The 19,378-nt window shown below is 36.9% G+C and overlaps 1 protein-coding gene across 2 annotated transcripts in view; it reads right to left on the bottom strand.

The window, feature by feature from the left end:
* Positions 1–3,033: 3,033 nt before the first annotated feature.
* atm (ATM serine/threonine kinase) overlaps positions 3,034–19,378 on the bottom strand; it is an 89,648-nt gene continuing 73,303 nt past the window's right edge. For both annotated transcript variants that reach the window (XM_039654170.2, XM_039654169.2), the window contains exons 50-63: positions 19,020–19,227; positions 17,350–17,478; positions 17,120–17,260; positions 16,581–16,719; positions 14,925–15,007; positions 14,709–14,849; positions 13,450–13,566; positions 12,844–12,993; positions 10,681–10,846; positions 7,851–7,937; positions 7,646–7,760; positions 7,428–7,491; positions 7,190–7,335; positions 3,034–3,641 (exon numbers count right to left, since the gene is read on the bottom strand). In XM_039654170.2, coding sequence (XP_039510104.2) covers positions 3,461–3,641; positions 7,190–7,335; positions 7,428–7,491; positions 7,646–7,760; positions 7,851–7,937; positions 10,681–10,846; positions 12,844–12,993; positions 13,450–13,566; positions 14,709–14,849; positions 14,925–15,007; positions 16,581–16,719; positions 17,120–17,260; positions 17,350–17,478; positions 19,020–19,227 — 1,867 coding nt within the window. In that variant the 3' untranslated portion in view covers positions 3,034–3,460. The remainder of the gene's footprint in view (positions 3,642–7,189; positions 7,336–7,427; positions 7,492–7,645; positions 7,761–7,850; positions 7,938–10,680; positions 10,847–12,843; positions 12,994–13,449; positions 13,567–14,708; positions 14,850–14,924; positions 15,008–16,580; positions 16,720–17,119; positions 17,261–17,349; positions 17,479–19,019; positions 19,228–19,378) is intronic.

Genomic DNA, 19,378 nt, shown 5'->3' with positions numbered 1-19,378 from the left:
TTGTTTCCTAATTCTTTCATTTTCATTTGTGTAGTCCTACCTGCTAAATAAATCTTGTGAAATGATTATTTCTAGTAGATTACAGGGCTTTTCACACTTAAAATAAGTAAGCCACTTATTATCTGATTTGCCAAGTATGTACGTGACGATATGAATTACTGTAAAGTTATGGCGGGTTTGTGAGGGTGAGATCATGCAGGTGTGAGACCATGACTCTTATAATTTAGATATGTGAAGCAAATATCTACAATAATAATATTTAATGAGAATCTCAGTCTAATTCAAGTTGATTTAGAGTCGGACAAAAGGATTTGTAAGCAGAGGAAACAGGAAACACTACCATCCAATATCCGGCTCAATTGTTGGGTCAGTATTTTTTAGGTCCATCCCCATTCATTGTATGGAAAAGAGCAGTGTAAACATTCACTAAACATCATAATACGATCTCACATAAGAAAGAAAATCATCTGTGAAAAAATGTTTCTACAGTAGCCCTGAACGGACAAACGCGTTTCGTAATAAATCAATGGCTAAATAATTACTAATATCAACTTGGGAAAATCAGTACAACTAGCTAGATTTTCAGATTGTGGTTTTTATTTTTGGTTTCTAGGGTTTTTGAGGAGATGCACACACACACACACACACACTGAAGTGGTTTTGTGAGTTACGTAACAGCCTCTCGGCAACTGTTTTAAAGGAGGTTTGCCTCATGAAGCCACTAATGAACCTCAAGCATCTGGAATGATCCTTCCACTGACTCGTACGCTCTTTATAACTTCATTAACTCATTGATTAATGAAGCAGAGATTGTACAGTATGTGGCTAACGGTCTCATGGGAGTACAGTAGAGACCGTATGAGGTCATCAGGGGTACAAATCTGCTTCTATCGCCAGACATAGAGCGCCTCACGAAAGTTTGGAAACACTCTAGGCTTCAAAGTGGACAATATCAGCATGAATTCTTATTTCCTGGCTTGAATTATATTGTAAAGGATATTTAGGAGCTATGCTTGTGATCAGTGTTGAGGACAAGGGTAACCCCGCCTGGTTGAAATGTTTGAAAATTATGAACAGTTGAAAACATTCATTAGAAAAGTAATAAAATCAAATCAGTTACATTACTTTTAATAAAGTAATTGAATTACATTTTTAATAGGGTAATCTGTAAGTAACCTTCCCAACACTGCTGGAATCATATTCCTGCGCTAACATTAGAAAACCTCTTTGTCAGGCTAACTTTCAGAGCCAATCTAAATTAGACGGGAGTTGTCTGGGTTTTCCAGGCTATAGAAAACCCTTTAAACAACTGTATATTGGTCATGGAAATGGTTTCCTTCATGTTTGCTTGTATCAGAGATACAATGTATAAAAGCTACAGTAAAAACCTGCTATTTGAAAGTTACATTGCAATATTTCACAGTATAACTGTAAGTTAACTATATGGTAAAGTTGGTTAGCAATACTGTACAGTTAAAGGGTTAGTTCACCCAAAAATGAAAATGAAGTCATTAATTACTCACCCCCATGCTGTACCAACCCCGTAAGACCTTCGTTCATCTTCGGAACACAAATAAAGATATTTTTGATTGAATCTGAGAGCTGGATCACTCTTCCATAGACTGCCTAAGGGACTGGCTCTTGACGGCCCATAAAGTCATTAAAGAAAAGGTTTAAATATTCCATGTGCCTACAGCGGCTCAATTATAAGTTTATCAAGCGACGAGACTACTTTTTGTGCGAAAAAAACATAAATAACGACTTAATTTGACTATTCTATTACTTCCTTATGGGCGCATGCGCGAGAACTGAGACGAGGACGTTCTCATTCGTCTACTTCTTGTTACCGGCTGCTCCGCTTAGGAGTTTTACCGCCACCTACCGTATAAAATGATGATCCATATATAAGGCGCTCCGGATTATAAAGAACACTGTCGTTTTTTGAGAAGATTAAAGGCTTTTAAGTGCACCTTATAGTGCGGAAAATACGCTAATTGAAAAGCGTATGTACAGCGCGCATCTTCCTCTGCTTGTAAACAGAAAGTTTTGCGCTTCCAGCTATATCAGCACATCATCTTATACGGTAGGGGGCGGTAAAACTCCTAAGCGGTGAGCAGCCGGTAACAAAAAGTAGACGAAGGAGAAGAACGTCCTCGTCTCAGTTCTCGCGCATGCGCCCATAAGGAAGTAATGGAATAGTCGAATTAAGTCGTTATTTATGTTTTTTTTCGCACAAAAAGTAGTCTCGTCGCTTGATAAACTTATAATTGAGCCGCTGTAGGCACATGGAATATTGAAACCTTTTCTTTAATGACTTTATGGGCCGTCAAGAGCCAGTCCCTTAGGCAGTCTATGGAAGAGTGATCCAGCCCTCAGATTCAATCAAAAATATCTTTATTTGTGTTCCGAAGATGAACGAAGGTCTTACGGGGTTGGTACAGCATGGGGGTGAGTAATTAATGACTTAATTTTCATTTTTGGGTGAACTAACCCTTTAATAATTTCCTTTAAAATAAATATATTTACATAACTTAACATAAAATATTTAAATGTTCTGTTTATCACCTTATAATTTACAGTATGGTGACTGTATATTTGAGTATTTTATGTACATGTTTTTGTAATTTATTATTGTTTTGTTTTCTCTTATTATTGTGTGAGCAACACTTCATGTTCTTATGATCTATGTTGCCACTGTATTTTCTATGCTAACGTTCTGGACACACACAAAGGTTTTCCCGAGTGAAACAGGCGATTTTTTATTTATTTATTTTTTTTCAGAACATCTCGTTATTGCGACAGTTAATCATATGTATGTGCCGTATAAAATATTTCCTTCTGAAAAAAATTCAAATTATTAGCTAGATTATTTTATCACACAGTACGCCCAATTCATACTGTGTGAAAAAATGTATTGTAAAACGTTTGAAAACCCTTGCAATTCCACATGTTAAATAAAAAAAGAAACTATTAGTCATCGTTTTACTATCAAAAGTTAGTTTTAAACTGAAATGACAGACAGACTGAGAGCTCAACAGTTTAACCGTGATTTATTGTGCATCCAATTTATCCAATAAGTAATATCTGTACTGTTTATAAGTACACATTACAACATGAACCAAACTGATCAAAGCATGTGATGAGCTTTGTGTTTAACTTTTCAATTCCATTGTTATCTATTATTACTTAAACATTCATATTCAATACATACTATTCAAAGCTTGTGGTAAAATGTTTTCAATTTCGATGTTTTGAACAAAAACTGATCCGACTGTTCACTAGAACATTGCTCAATATATTCAAGTGATTGACCCGCTAATAGTGCATTTTAAAGATGGACGTTCAGAGTTGTCACGAAGCGCATTGAGAATACAGCGATAAGGCACTTCCACTGTTCACGTGCTTGTTTAGGTTATTTCTGTGGTGTAAGAATCAAAGTGGCGAGTGCTGCGCGTGTGTATCAGACCCAGGCCTGCCACCCGGGGAAGAGGCGGCTGAGGTTTTTGGGGTCCATGGCCTGCTGAATGAGGAGGTTTACCTGGCCACCCACGCTGAGCACCGTCCCGTCCTCAACACCCTTCAGCTTCTCCTGCAGGCGCAGTAACACTCGCTCCGCCACTTTATTAAAGCTCTGACTGTCACTGCACAAACACAACACACATGACTGTTAGACACGTGGCCATCTGTATGTTCATTTAAAACCTCAGGGTGTGTGTACACACAGTTCTCATCACCACTCCATACTGTGACTACACCAGTACAGTCAGACACCTTCAACATTTATTACCGTTTATTCGCTGTAGTTGGTTATAAAATATGACAAGAACTCGGTTCATATTTCACTGGTTTTGTCCGTCCTTCTGTTAGACTCTCATAAATGAATTATGTTGAATTATAAATTTAACTACACAATTAGATAATACCAATTTAGTAGGGATGCACGATATATCGGCCTATATTAAAGCCGATAAATAATGTGTTATTCCCTTCAGCTGAGACACTTGTTGAGCACTGTTTATGATTTTCTTGAAATCTCTTTAAAAAGAGATTTTTAAAAATTAAAATACGGTTCGGTACAACATGTGCAGCGCAAATCTGTCATATCGGCTGTACAACACTATAATGAGAACATCATTATAATCGTGCGCTTGGGACATGGATTTAATTGTGAGACTTTTGTTTTTGTAATCAGGCTCTCAAAATTAGATACAAATTTGGATTTAAATTTATCGGCCGATATATCGGTTATCGGCTTTCAAATATAAAGAATTATCGGTTATCGGTATCGGCCAAAATATCGGTGCATCCCTACAATTTAGCTCAACCAATCACCAAGCAATGCTTCATGTTGTTCAGTCTGTGTGTAAAAAGGTTGCGTTTTACACAAAACATGCTCAGGTCAAAGTGTCTGAATACTTTTTGGTGCCAAATTTGTATAAATGTTACTGGTATTCACTGTATGATGGATTTTTGGGTATAATATGTCTTCCACAGTTTACCTAATTTTGCTATCCTCTCTTACATGAATGAACTATAGTGTACTGCGCACACTAGTAAAAAAAAATCTCACATTGAGCAGATCATAATTCAAGAGATCCATACACACATTCATGAGATATTTCATATTTGCTATGGATAAATCCTCTAAATTACTAACATGATCAAAACTCGCTGAAAATCCTATTGTAGAAATCTACTACATGCCGTCTGATTAATAGTTCTTTTTGCTGTGAAATCTTTACTGTTTTTTATAGTAGTGAATGTAAGAATAACTTGTATATTGTAAGCAATATTTTAAGATGAACACATACTGGACTGGAGCATACATTATTGTTTAGATACATTTTTAAAATGTATTAAATATGATAAACCAGGCTTTTAAGGAATGCTTTTTTGTACAATCATCATCATTGCATTACATAAAAACTACAAAGCTTTGATCATTAATCCGAGGATTTAAATATCATACTAAGACAACAGATATTTATATGTATTTTATGTACGCAAGTCTGCTATACTATTATAAAGAATCTCATTGATTTGCATTACAAGCAATTCTAAATCTTACTTTTTGGCCGTATAAATATCAGCAACTGCACCAAATTGAATATGTTTGGGCCTCTGATCATGTTAAATCATGTTAAAAAGTTTGTTTTTTTCTTAAATGTGAGCTCTGTATTTTCCTCTGGCACACTTGGCAAAAGTTCTGCCTCTGGACCATTAAAGTTCATGGGGATATGTATTTAATCACGTGAAAATTCTCACTGCTAACAACATATATTAGATCTCATTAAACGACAAATTAAACACAATGTACTATTGTATACTATGTAACACGCCATGTCACGCTCTGCGTGAGGGGTATTTCCGACAGTAACGTTAAATTCAAGTACTCCACAGTGACTCTAGGGGTCGCTGTTTGACAAAAACAGGATTCCTGCATAGTGCCCCTTTAACAAGTGCAGTAACTAATAACATTACACTTATTTCTTGTAAATTCACATTTGACAATAATGCATTTGACAACAGTAACACATAAAAACCTTTTCATATTAAAGTCATCAATACCTATGTAAGATCCTTCTTGCAGCTTGCAAAAAAAACATAACTAGGAACTGGCTTAAAGATACAACTTTGAAGTGTAAACAATGGTTTGGAATTATTGAAGAAATCATGGTTATGGAAGTACTTAAATATATTTTAAAGATGAAAAAAGATGCTTTTAAAAGGGACTGGGAAAAGTGGTTGATGTATAAAGAATGTAAAGACATCTTTAACAAAGTAAACAGTAGTGGCTATCAGAATGGTTAACCTCACCAGTTTGGCTTTGTTGTTCAGTGTTTTTTCTAGATATGCAGGTATACAATGATGTATATTTGAGAATATGCATGGATATTGTGACGGCCCTGGGACTGTATAAAGCTGTCTATGCCATGTAGCATACATCTGTGATGTATTTATGTATAATTCCTTCTCCTCCCTTCTGTTAATATTGTTTTTGCTTTAATTGTTCATCATGTAAATAAAAAATAAAAAATAAAAGTGTTAAAGAAAAAAACCTTTTCATAAATGATTTAAATATTCAAATTTTTGGCCATCACATTAAAAATAACATTTTAATTGGATCAAGCTTTGAATTGCTGGAAATAGTGTGTAGCATTACAACTACAAGTCCTTGGAAAAATCAATGTCAAAAATAACCACTGTCAGGACTGTCATTAACATTTTAATGACAAATTAAATGTGTACCACTGTAGTTGAGGTCAAGAAAAATATTCATGGCACAGTTATAATGCCCCATGACAGCCAATGTCAGAGCACGGGACTCTTAACCTCAGGTGCTCTTTGTTTCGGAGTCACACTTGTTATCTTCCCGGTCAAAAATGACCGAAAACCTAAAAATGAAACTTTCTCCATCCCAGTAAAACCAATGCAATTTATTTTTGTTCTATAATATTTATTCTTTTTAATTTAGTATTTTGAGACAATTTAATTGAATTTATTCATATTTATGCAATATTAATGGTTTATTTTTGCCATGGAAATATATATATATATATATATATATATATATATATATATATATATATATATATATTACTTTTTTAAAAAAAATATTAATGCAGTATTTTACTTTATTATAGAGTTTAGGCCTTCAGAAAAAAATATTTTTTGAAGAAAATTAGCACCATCTGGTTACAGTATAGAGAAAAAGCGTAGAATCATGGTGTAACCACTAGATGGCATGTACAGCTCTCTATGGAGAGGCATGTGAATTCCCCAGCTGTTTATGAACACATTTTTTTGTTGTTGTTGTTGGTGGTGGATTTGAACATAGTTCATAGTTGAAACAATCTCAAAAACTATTTCATATAAAATATTTTTACAAAAAACAAAAATTCACAATTTTTTTCTTCATTTTTCCCATTCCCATTTATTTCCTATGGGGGTCATTTTTGACCAAAGACCACAAGTGTGACTATTTTTTTAAGACCACTTGGCATGCTCAGATCATGACCTCATTTTTTTGTGTGTTCACATACCATAATGCCATGAAAGTCACCAAGTTTCGTAACATTCCGATGAAGCTGTGATTTTTAACATTTCAAAACAGAAATTTTTTCGGTCAGAAATGACCGAAGAGCACCAGAGGGTTAAGTGTGTACACCCCCAGAGAAACGAGTGTTACCTGGCCTTGCGATGCGCGTCGATCTCGTCCGCCCCCGGCGTGGGGTTGAGCGTGGCGTTGAGCTCCGCCTGCTCATCGTGTTGCTGCAGGTAGAAGGCCTTCAGAGGGTTCATGGTCCAGTCAAACAGAGGGTCATACAGCAACACCTGCACACACACAAACACACGCACACAATTAAACATTCATTTTCCGACGGATGACAGCTGTCAGGTGTGAGATGGGATATATGAATCTGTACCTCCACAATGGTCAACAGGGCTTCCTGAGAACTCCTCATAACTTCCATTGTTTTCTCACAACATCTAAAAAAACCATAATAATTGTTCAGTTCCTTTCACAGAAATCAAATTACATTTTGATTATAATGTCACAAAACATCAAGAGTCCCATTTGGGGTTTTTTACACTTGAATCATTTCAGTGAGTCAGTGAACAACGCTCGCGTTTTTCAACTGACCTCCGGAAGACGCCCTCAACCCCAGTGATGCCCATCCCATCCACAATGTCCCGAGACAGCCTGAAGGGTACTGTCTCAGGGGTGGGTAAGATTTTACCCTGCTCGAACGCAACACCTGTGCGGAGAGACAGACGACGGAGGGGAAAACGTAAACCGGAGAAAGAGCCGAGACCTTCCGAAGCGTTGGTTTTGGGTGCACACATACCGAGGTCGATGTGGACCAGTTCTGCAGTCTGTTCGTCGATGAGGATGTTCTGAATGTGCCGATCGCCCAGCCCAACGATGTAACCCACTGTCAGACACAAGACACATCACTACTTTCACATGATTGTCTATGAAATCCAGGAAATCATATTGTATTTTAAAGGGGTTGGGAAAATCTGATCTTTATAATTATCTAATTAAATGTATCCGTGTTGCCTTTTATGTCAATTAGGCCTACATACATAATCAATCAGAAATCAATTATCATTAAAAAGTTATCAACATTAGGCATATGTTTGTTCACACATACACACCACAGTTTGTCCAGATACTGTAAGATCAAATCCCAGGACTTTTCAAGCACTACTTTTTTGGTTTTCAAAGACTACAATCAGAGATAGCACTTATCAAACAATATCTTCAGTGTTTTTTTAAACACAAATTACAGATATATGGAATCTAAAATACAACTCATAAATATATATAATTATAAAGTTTATAATGGGTATTATTTTTCAATAAACAACGTTTTACATTATAATGTTGGCGTATTTTGTATTGAGAAAAGGTCTGATGGGGGTTTAGTTTACGCAGTGTTAATTTTGCGTGAAAAGATTGCATTTGTGTTTTTTCCACACAAAAAAAAGACATTTCATATAGTACTTTGTATAAGTTAAGCACTGTATGTAACGAATACGCCTGTTTTCAAGGGTTTTCCAGGACTTAACTTTCAAAAAGTCCAATTCAAGTACTTTAAACACCTTGTACAAACCCTGACAGACTGTTCAATGCTGCTCAGAGGGGTTTATAGGTTATTATTGTAGTATAGTGATTATTATTTATTTTAATTATTTAATAAAATACATGGACAAATTGCATGTCATATTCTGGCTACCCAGACACTTGTTCATTGATTTTTACACATTAGAAAACCAAGACTGCACAGTAGTTATTTTTGTAGCATGTAAAACATGATATAACATACATGATATCGAGGGCTTGGAGCCAAACCCAAATTGTGACCACACTTCAATCACCTGTATTATTAACCTTACAGCACAAACACTGCAACCACAGGCATACTTGCTTGAATGTATATTTAAATAAAACATGTATGGCATATTAAAGGATTAGTTCACTTTTGAAAAAAACTTTTGCTGATAAATTACTCACCCCCATGTCATCCAAGATGTCCATGTCTTTCTTTCCTCAGTCGAAAAGAAATTTAGGTTTTTGATGAAAAAATTCCAGGATTTTTCTCCTTATAATGGACTTCAATGGGAACCAGGTCCAACCGAGGTCCAAACGACAGTTAATAACAGTTTCAGATGCAGCTTCAAATGTCTTTAAACGACACCAGACGATGAATAAGGGTCTTATCATGCGAAACGATCGGTTATTTCAAAGCTTATTCCAAAAATGTAACTTTTCTAAGGACAAATGCTAGCCTTGTAATATATTGTGAGGCGCGTTTGCAACGTCACGTAATACGTAATTACGTTCAAAAGGTCACGGGCGACGTCGTCCGACATCGTTGTTTTACCTTTTAATTCCTTTTTTGTAAACGGCGTTTGAGTTAGTTTTCACGTTCAACCTATGCGTTCAACTTGTAAACACTCTGACTCTGTACTTCCGGCTACGTCGCCCGTGACCTTTTGAACGTAATTACGTATTACGTGACGTTGCAAACGCGCCTCACAGAATAGAGCAAGGCTAGCATTTGTCCTTAGAAAAGTTACATTTTTGGAATAAGTTTTGAAATAACCGATCGTTTCGCATGATAAGACCCTTATTCATCGTCTGCTGTCGTTTAAAGACATTTGAAGCTGCATCTGAAACTGTTATAAACTGTCGTTTGGACCTGAACCATCCGGTTCCCATTGAAGTCCATTATATGGAGAAAAATCCTGGAATGTTTTCATCAAAAACCTTAATTTCTTTTTAACTGAAGAAAGAAAGACATGGACATCTTGGATGACATGGGGGTGAGTAAATTATCAGCAAAAGTTTTTTCAAAAGTGAACTAATCCTTTAACACAATGAACATGTTTCTAAAACATTTAAAAAAAAAAATATATATATATATATAAAGCAAAAACGTCAGATACGCCTTTTTGGCACCGAACATTTCCAAGTCTTCTATAGACATATTTGGCTTATCTGCTGAACAATGCAGAAAATAATTTGGTCAAAATGGGAATTAATTGAATAATTAACACTTGAACAAGTAATTCATTTTCCCGTAAGACTTTCGTTCATCTTCGGAACACAAATTAAGATATTTTTAATGAAATCTGAAAGCTTGATCACTCCTCCATAGGCTTCTAAGGGGATTGAAACTTCCCGGCCCAGAGAAGTTATTAAAGACATCGTTAAAATAGTCCAAGTGACTTCAGTGGCTCAATCTTAACTTTATAAAGTGACGAAAATACTTTTTGTGTGCAAAAAAAAACGACGTTTTCAAGTATTTATTTTCTTCTCTGTTGGCCTGGATTGAGTTAAAAGCGCAGCGCTTCTGTGCACTGTGTACGTCACACGTAGGCTCACTATTGGCCGACACTGGTTGTGTGTGTGCGAGATGTACAACACAGAAGCGCTGCACTGTTCCACTACGTGAACTCACTCGAAGCCCACCGAGAAGGAAATGAATAGTTGAATAAAGTCGTTATTTTCAGGATTTTTTTGTGCAGTATTCTGGTCACTTGATGAACTTAAGATTGAGCCACTGTAGTCACTCGGACTATTTAAAGCCCCAAGCCCCCGTTAATCTAGCGCCCCTACAATCAGTCTATGGTCAAATGGAAACTTGTGTATGTAGTGTGTATGAGTACCGATAGAAGAGGTGGCCACACTGCGAGTGTACGCTAGCTGTCTCTCCAGCCACACTGCAGGATCTAGGAAGCGCTCCATGCAAAAGTATCGGAAAACTGGCCGGAAATTTCGGCACACCTCTGAGAAAACCTGAAGTTTGTCATCGAACTCCAGCCTTTGAGCCTCCTACATCACCACAACGAGAACATGAGTCAAATATTTCATAAATAATCGTTTTTTTGTGTGTGTTTTTTTAAAGCTGCAGTCCACAGTTTTTCCTCTTTGTCGCCATCTCTGTTCAAAATCTGCAATTGCGTCATTCGCGGAATTATCGACTTTATGCGAGTTGCACTTCAACACCCTCGACACTGCACAGCGCGGATGACCACGATGTTTGAGAAGACTATAAGGCTGTCAGTCACCGTGCCGGTGTGGATACTGCCATTCAGAATCAGATTATTATTTTTGGAAGTATGACCAACATAATAATTTTCACCGGAAAATGTCATAAGAACTAGTAAGAAACATCCACTTTTGTTCTGGTTCTGACATTGCAGTAAATCTCGCTGATTAAATCTAACAATCGCTCATAAGTTATCATATCACACAAAACCATGCCAATTATACTTAGTTCTCAAATGTATTAAAGGATTAGTTCACTTTTGAAAAAACTTTTGCTGATAATTTACTCACCCCCATGTCATCCAAGATGTCCATGTCTTTCTTTCCTCAGTCGAAAATAAATTTAGGTTTTTGATGAAAACATTCCAGGATTTTTTCTCCATATAATGGATTTCAATGGGAACCGGATGGTTCAAGGTCCAAAAGACAGTTAATAACAGTTTCAGATGCAGCTTCAAATGTCTTTAAACGACACCTCACGATGAATAAGGGTCTTATCATGCGAAATGATCGGTTATTTCAAAACTTATTCCAAAAATGTAACTTTTCTAAGGACAAATGCTAGCCTTTCTCCATTCTGTGAGGCGCGTTTGTAACGTCGCGTGATACGTAATTACGTTCAAAAGGTCACGGGCGACGTAGCCGGAAGTACAGAGTCAGAGTGTTTACAAGTTGAACGCATAGGTTGAACGTGAAAACTAACTCAAACACCGTTTACAAAAAATGAATTAAAAGGTAAAACAACGATGTCGGACGATTTTGATTCTGTACTTCCGGCTACGTCGCCCGTGACCTTTTGAACGTAATTACGTATTACGTGACTTTACAAACGCGCCTCAGAGAATAGAGCAAGGCTAGCATTTGTCCTTAGAAAAGTTACATTTTTGGAATAATCTTTGAAATAACCGATCGTTTCGCATGATAAGACCCTTATTCATCGTCTGGTGTCGTTTAAAGACATTTGAAGCTGCATCTGAAACTGTTATTAACTGTCTTTTGGACCTTGAACCATCCGGTTCCCATTGAAGTCCATTATATGGAGAAAAATCCTGGAATGTTTTCATCAAAAACCTACATTTCTTTTCGACTGAGGAAAGAAAGACATGGACATCTTGGATGACATGGAGGTGAGTAAATTATCAGCAAAAGTTTTTTCAAAAGTGAACTAATCCTTTAATGTTAACAACGTCAGCATTGCGTGACTACATGTAATATCCTTCCAATATTTTACTTGTTTTCATCCGGTTGAAGTCTCTTTTTTTCTGTAGCCACTCCGAAGTCCGAACAAAGTCTTTTGCATTTTACAGCGGGTGAATCTGTTGTCTCTGGTGATAGTCGTTTGAACCTTTCTGGATCCGCTATCAAATTGATGCGTTTAATTATATCAAGAGCTGTGAGAAAAGGCTATAAATCTCCAACATCCTCACACGCAATATACTTTATACTAGCTGAGACTCCTTCTTTATGTGTGTAGATGTGACGTTAAGACTCAATATAGCCTTCTAGCCGAGACTCCTTCTTTATGTGTACAGATGTGTGTGTAAAGATGTCAAAAACATTATTACAAGCTTATCGTTTTCAACCGCTTAGAACACTATAGCTGGTAATGATTTTTTTTTCTTCAAATATTTATTTTGGACCATTTTTAACCCCCCCCCCCCCCAAAAAAAAGCTACGGACTGCAGCTTTAAAGACAATCCCTAATATTACAAACATAGCAAAATGTCTGTAAAAATGACTCAGTAGGATGACAAATGAAATAAGGCAATAAAATCCAGTACCATCATTTTCTTGCGACAGGACATGTTGGCCCAGTCCTGTGGGCGGAAGCGTTTGTGAGCCCCCTTCTGTTGGTCCACCAGGAACTCTCCAATGGGCACGGTACCAGAACACCACTCCAAAACACCACTGCGCTGGGAAAACGGCACCACCTGGGACAAACACATGGCTCAGTGTTGATAAAGTGCTTCTAAATGTTTCTCCATGTGCGATGTGATTCAATAAAACTAGCGCATTTACAGTATATAGAGCGGTGATTAAACTGTGAACTACCTGTATATTCAATTATAGTCAGAACTGCATATACTAAATGAGGCAAGGGTGAAGATTCGCATTCAAGATATTTTAAGGCATTTTTTTCAAGAAAAAAAAAAACTTTTTAACATGTAATTTTGGTGATTTAAGATGAGTTTAAAGGGATAAAATGAAAGGACTTTAAAAGATTTTAATGCACACCTTTTTTAGCCAATCAGAATTGAGTATTCAGGCAGACCATGATCTAAAGTTTTTAAGTGCATAGGCATCATCAAAACATCTGAATAGTGTTAGCAAATGTTTTAGTTAAAGCCAGATGTGCTATCAGTATAGTATATGTAAGGTGTCTGTACTTTGTAGCGGCGGATGTTGAGTTTCCTCTTGCGAGTTTCTGCGTTGCGCTGGAGAAGAGTGGAGCACATATGAAAGACCTGCTGCATCACTGCGTCCTGCCTCAGATCGTCCTGACCCTGTGTCAGAACACAACACCTTACTTCAGATTCAACTATTAACAAGACTGATCGGCAAACCTACACATGTTTTAAACAAGCAGGAAGATTAAGACATGTCCAAGCAATTTTGGGCCGATTTTGTCCCCACTCTGTATCTAACAAAAAATGAAGGGGTCTCCAGGGGTTCAGTACTCCAGGGTTCCAAATACTTTATATATAAATATATATATATATATATATATATAAGAGCCCGACCGATAAAGGATTTTGAAGGCCGATACCGATACAAATATTTTTGGGGTTTTAAAATCCGATATTCCGATATATCGGCCGATATATTTTATTTATTTACTTTTTTTTTTTTTTTTTTAACTGGACATGATAGTCACAAATTTTGTCATGCTTATTTGAGTTAAGAGAACTGATAATTGTTATTCAAGCAATGTATGTATCATGACCAACTCAACGAGTGTTGCCAACAGGAACGGTGTAAAGTGCCTCTGGTGGACAAACTATACAACTCCAACACTCATGACATGGTTCAAGCGTGTTTTAATTTTATTTTTGAAATATTCATTTATCGGCTATTATAACTGCCGATACCGATAGTTTGGAAAATGCCTAATATCGGCCGATAATATCGGTCTGCCGATATATCGGTCTGGCTCTAATATATATATATATATATATATATATGAAGAGTTCAGATGCAAAAGCCTCTAAGTGCCATTTAAAATTTTCTTCTAAAATTATAATTTTTATCAAGCTTGTATATTTAAGTTCAGTAATTTCACTTAAATGGCAATGAAGATTACCTATTAATTGTCATTTAAGTGAAATTACTGAACTTAAATACACAAGCTTGATAAAAATGGTCATTCTAGAACAAAATTTCAAATGGCATTTAGAGGCTTTTGCATCTGAACTCTTCATATATATATATATATATATATATATATATTAGAGCCAGACCGATATATCGGCAGACCGATAATACATCCAGTCAAAAAGCTGATTTCGTATTTCACTTAGTAGTTTTGTGTTTTTCTTATATAAGAAAAACACAAAACTACTAAGTGAAATACAAAATCAGCCTTTTGACTGGATGTGATTATGAAGAAAAACGCTGAAGAGGTGATGGTGTTCTTGAATAAGCAGACCTTGACCAGCTGTCTCCTGCTTTTGCCATCTGAACCCACACAGTCGATTATTTTGGGGAGATTGACACCTCCAGCAAGGTGAAAATGAGGTTTGAATGACCTGACAGTCACAAGGTCTTCATATTTGCCTGATGGGTCCACCTGAAAGAACAACAACAGACTCAAGTAACCACTGGCTTCTCTGACGAACAAGATCCTTCAGTGATCATGCGTCACCTTGATGTCCATGGTGGGAATGACGACATCATTGAGGTCCTTGATTTTCATAATGGGTTGTTCCGGTGGGATAGGTATGGCTTCTGCACAGAAAAGACAATCATATTTAACAATAAACAGTCTAAGTGTCAGAATATAACATTTATAAAGTTGACCATTTTGACTCTAAGTCTATTAAGTGCCACTTGCCTGAGAGGTTTACAATTCTAGTTTATGGAATATTACAAAAACATTATATATCAATGATTTATTTATATATAATGGCACATGCCCAATGGACAAATTCCTAATGGACAAAATGAATCCCGCCCTACATTTGTTCTTGTTCGAGAAGCAAATGTGTCACGATGCAAGAAAAGACCATTTTCATATAACTACTAATTAGTAAATTAGCTGGTGCTTTTATCCAAAATGACAGGTACAGGTAATTTGGAAAAATTAAGAAAAATGGATCTTAAAACACACACACACAAAAAAGTGTCACAATTGGTCAGTAAAAGCAAGCGCCTACTCCTAAAAAAGTATTAGTCCACTTCAGGACATTATACACTGTTTTGTTTGTACTTCATTTCAGATATGCAGTTTTTCCAAATTTGAGACATGTCTAAAGTCTAACCCATGATGCATGTCGGTTTTGTGCAATAAACACTAAATAATAAAATAAACTATATAAATAGATACAATGTTTAAATTGAAATGAAAATAAAAAATGTCACGGTGGGTAACAACATTGACTCATTATTATCAACAATTTCACAATAAAGGCTGGTTAGTTTGATAAGGGCTCTGACATTGATAAACTAATACTTTTCACATATTAAAGGAGTAGTTCACTTTAAAAAAAAACTTTTGCTGATAATTTACTCACCCTCATGTCATCCAAGATGTCCATGTCTTTCTTTCTTCAGTCGAAAAGAAATTAAGGTTTTTGATGAAAACATTCCAGGATTTTTCTCCTTATAATGGACTACACTGGGAACCAAACAGTTCAAGGTCCAAATGAGAGTTTCAGTGCAAACTGCAAACTGCTCAAAGGGCTTTAAACGATTCCAGACGATGAATAAGGGTCTTATCAAGTGAAACGATCGCTCGTTTAAAAAAAAGTTTATGTTTTATGCATTCGTGACTCTCCTGTTTGAACTCGTTCATCAAAATGAACGAATCTTTTTTTTTGAGTCATTTGGTTCATTATTTATTGAACGCTTGATAAGACCCTTATTCATCATCTGGTATCATTTAAAGCCCTTTGAAGCTGCACTGAAACTGTCTTTTGGATCTTGAACCGTCTGGTTCCCAATGAAGTCCATTATATGGAGAAAAATCCTGGAATGTTTTCATCAAAAACCTACATTTCTTTTCGACTGAAGAAAGAAAGACGTGGACATCTTGGATGACATGGGGGTGAGTAAATTACCAGCAAAAGTTTTTTGAAAAGTGAACTACTCCTTTAACCCTTAAAAAAAGAAAAACATACTTTTTTGTTTTTCGAAAAATGAACTGAAAAGCAACTCAACACAATATATCTTACTTATCAAGTGATTTTGTAAAGTGCTTAATTTATGGGACACCAAGTTGAATCTTAAAGAGCAAACTGACTTGCATCATAATGTGAATAGACAGGAAGTGAATCTCCTCAGATGGTTGACTTTTACTCACTCTTTTCAGTTTTATGGCGACTGGCGTCCATGTATGCCAACGTGATGTAAGCATTGCAAAGCGTCTCGATGTCTCTGACCATCTTGGGCCTCTTTTTACGAACCACGTCAATGATCTTTCGAGCGACCTCGGCCCGTTCCTACAGACCAACACATTTAATTAAGGTTAGTCATTGAGTAACAAAAGTGTTAGTCAGGACTAACTGTAAAACTTTTTGACTTCTACATACAGTGGTATGTTTCCATGTTTTATTAACAGTTCATATTAGTATTGTGTATTTAGCATGGTAACTATTTTCACATCTTTATTGTATTATGAAAAACTAGTTTGGGACTGCCATTTAATAGCCTCCCCTTATACTGTTATTCAGTCTGAAATAGAAAAATGTGTGTGCCATTGCCAAACCAGTTGCGAACCACTGATTTAGACAGTACAGCTAGACATGTAAAACTCCTAGAGCAGAGCAGAAATATCTTCTCGTGACAAACGTTTAGCCAATGCAAAATAAGACTTATGATTCTGTCTTCTGAGTGTTATACCAAGTCCAGAGGTGAAGGTTGGCGGGCACTGCTCTTGGATATGCGACTGCGAGAGAAACTCTCATCCTTGTTGGCGTTGACCAGTGCCAAAATGATGAAGAGCGTGTGGTGGGGGTGGTCAGTGGACGACTGACAGATCAGCTGACGACAGAACATGTTTCAGCTGTGAGTCTATGGTAGATTTCACTTATGAGGTTCAAATTCTGAATAAAAAGAAAGGCAAAAGTTACCTCGTTTAGCACATGATGGAAGCCCACGTCCTGTGAGGTCATGGAACTGGACACTTTGGTGCCCATGCGAGCAGCCAACTGGTACATCAGGGGCAGGAACTTATGTGATGGGATTTTCTTTACACCACTCTAATAAAAACACAAATGACAACTGAGAATAAGTAGAATCTAGGACTGTCGCTTTACGTTCGAAAATCAATCGGACCAACCAACACAAGTTTCCAAAACAAAAATAGGGAATCGATTTTAACGGCCTTTTTTTATTTATTTATTTTTTTTACCAAAAGTGGGTACAGATCAATACAGGACACAGAACAAGCAGGATGTTGGAAAATAACAATGTATTTTCTGTTAACTAAATGCTTTTAAATATTCGCTATTACTTCAATGCAACAAGCGCACTGTTAAGATAAAAATCTTTACATTCGATTAACATGAAAACAAATCGCAGAGAACGGTCGACTCGGTACTAGGGCTGGGTAATAAATATCGATTTCTCGATATTAATCGATTCTCATTTTTACAAACCGATATCGATTCTTAAATCTCAAGAATCGATTAGTCATCCGGTTTCATTTGAATGAATGAGACATTGTATCGCGGCTGCGCGCATCGAAAATTTCGATTTCGAAATCGAATCGAATTGCAAGCTTGTGAATCGAAATCGAATCGAATTGTGAAATTTGTCTCAATACCCAGCCCTACTCGGTACCGATGTGTAATTAGACCAAAGGTTCATTTTGCGCCGGAGTTCTCCTTTAATTGCATGTTGCACGCATGTTTGTCATTGTGCACGAAACTTAACGCTAATAAATCATCAGAAATACTGCTGACTTGTGCGAATCTCAAGCGCCCTCTTTACGTTCGTCCAGAGCCCGTCTAACAGAGAGCCTTGGCACTTCCTATTAGCCCCATTGTGTATCATCTTGGTTGCAGTTTCATTAGAATTCCACTGGAGGTGATCACGGGCGAGAGCAGAATGAATGGGAGTCTATGGGGCTAAACGGCTAAATGTGTCTCTTTCTCCTGCTTGTCGTTGAATCAACATAGATTTTATTGTTGATTCCTCAAGTTCAATATAGATTATAGGCCAAAAGTCGAATGAACGAGTACTTGTGTCCTTTCGATTTCTTACAGGTTAGGCCGTCGTTGGAAGGAACACGCTAGCATTCTGCTATTGTGTGACGTCATCACATTTTTGAACGGATTTTTAGAACAGATAAGTGAACTTAAAAATGCAATTTTCATCTGAGTGTATTATCTTAGCCCTCCCTTTTGAATGCAACTTTCAAATTATTTGACAAAAAATTACATCCTGAGAAAAGTGGATTTCTGGGGGTGAAACCCCTTAGACTCCCATTCATTCTGCACTCGACCGCGAGCGCCCCCGCATGGACAGAGACGCATTACTGCAGCCAGTCCAGAAACCGGAAGTAACCAGCCAGTGCCAATTCTCTTCAATTAGACATTCTCTGGTTCGTCCTAATGCCTGATAGGCGTCCGTGGATTTGCCTGTATTTGGTGTTGAAAATGGAAATCGATTTTACAATCAATTCAATGAACATTTATGTCTCAAAAATCGAACAGGATTTTTTCAGTAAAGTGACAGCCCTAATTTAGAGACTATCATTTCTGCTTCCTCCATGTACCTCTGGGAGATGTTGTCATACCTTCATCATGTCATTCACGGTTTTGACATCTGCATTCTCCAGCCAGAGCGAGGCCAGTCTGAAGACCCAGGTGTCATGTTCTTCTCCCAGCCCTAGGCACTGAATGTAGTTCTCCACGGCCTTGAGGAGGAAGCGGTTGCGGTCGGCCTGTAGGTTTGACAGTGCCTTGACGTCCAGCTCTAGTTCTCTCTGAACTTTCACTGTGTATCTGCAGATGAGAAAAAAAGACGTTAAAGGGGTCACGAACTGGCTTTTTAATTTTATTATATTGTTGTCTGAGGTCAGCTTATGACGTTTGCTTGGTTTTTACATTCAGAAACATTCCAATGGAACCAATGTTGTAAAAATGGCAACCGCAA

Source organism: Pimephales promelas, chromosome 16 (genome assembly GCF_988280905.1).
Source record: "Pimephales promelas chromosome 16, fPimPro1.hap1.1, whole genome shotgun sequence".
Taxonomy (NCBI): domain Eukaryota; kingdom Metazoa; phylum Chordata; class Actinopteri; order Cypriniformes; family Leuciscidae; genus Pimephales; species Pimephales promelas.
This window is presented reverse-complemented; position numbering and strand designations above follow the sequence as displayed.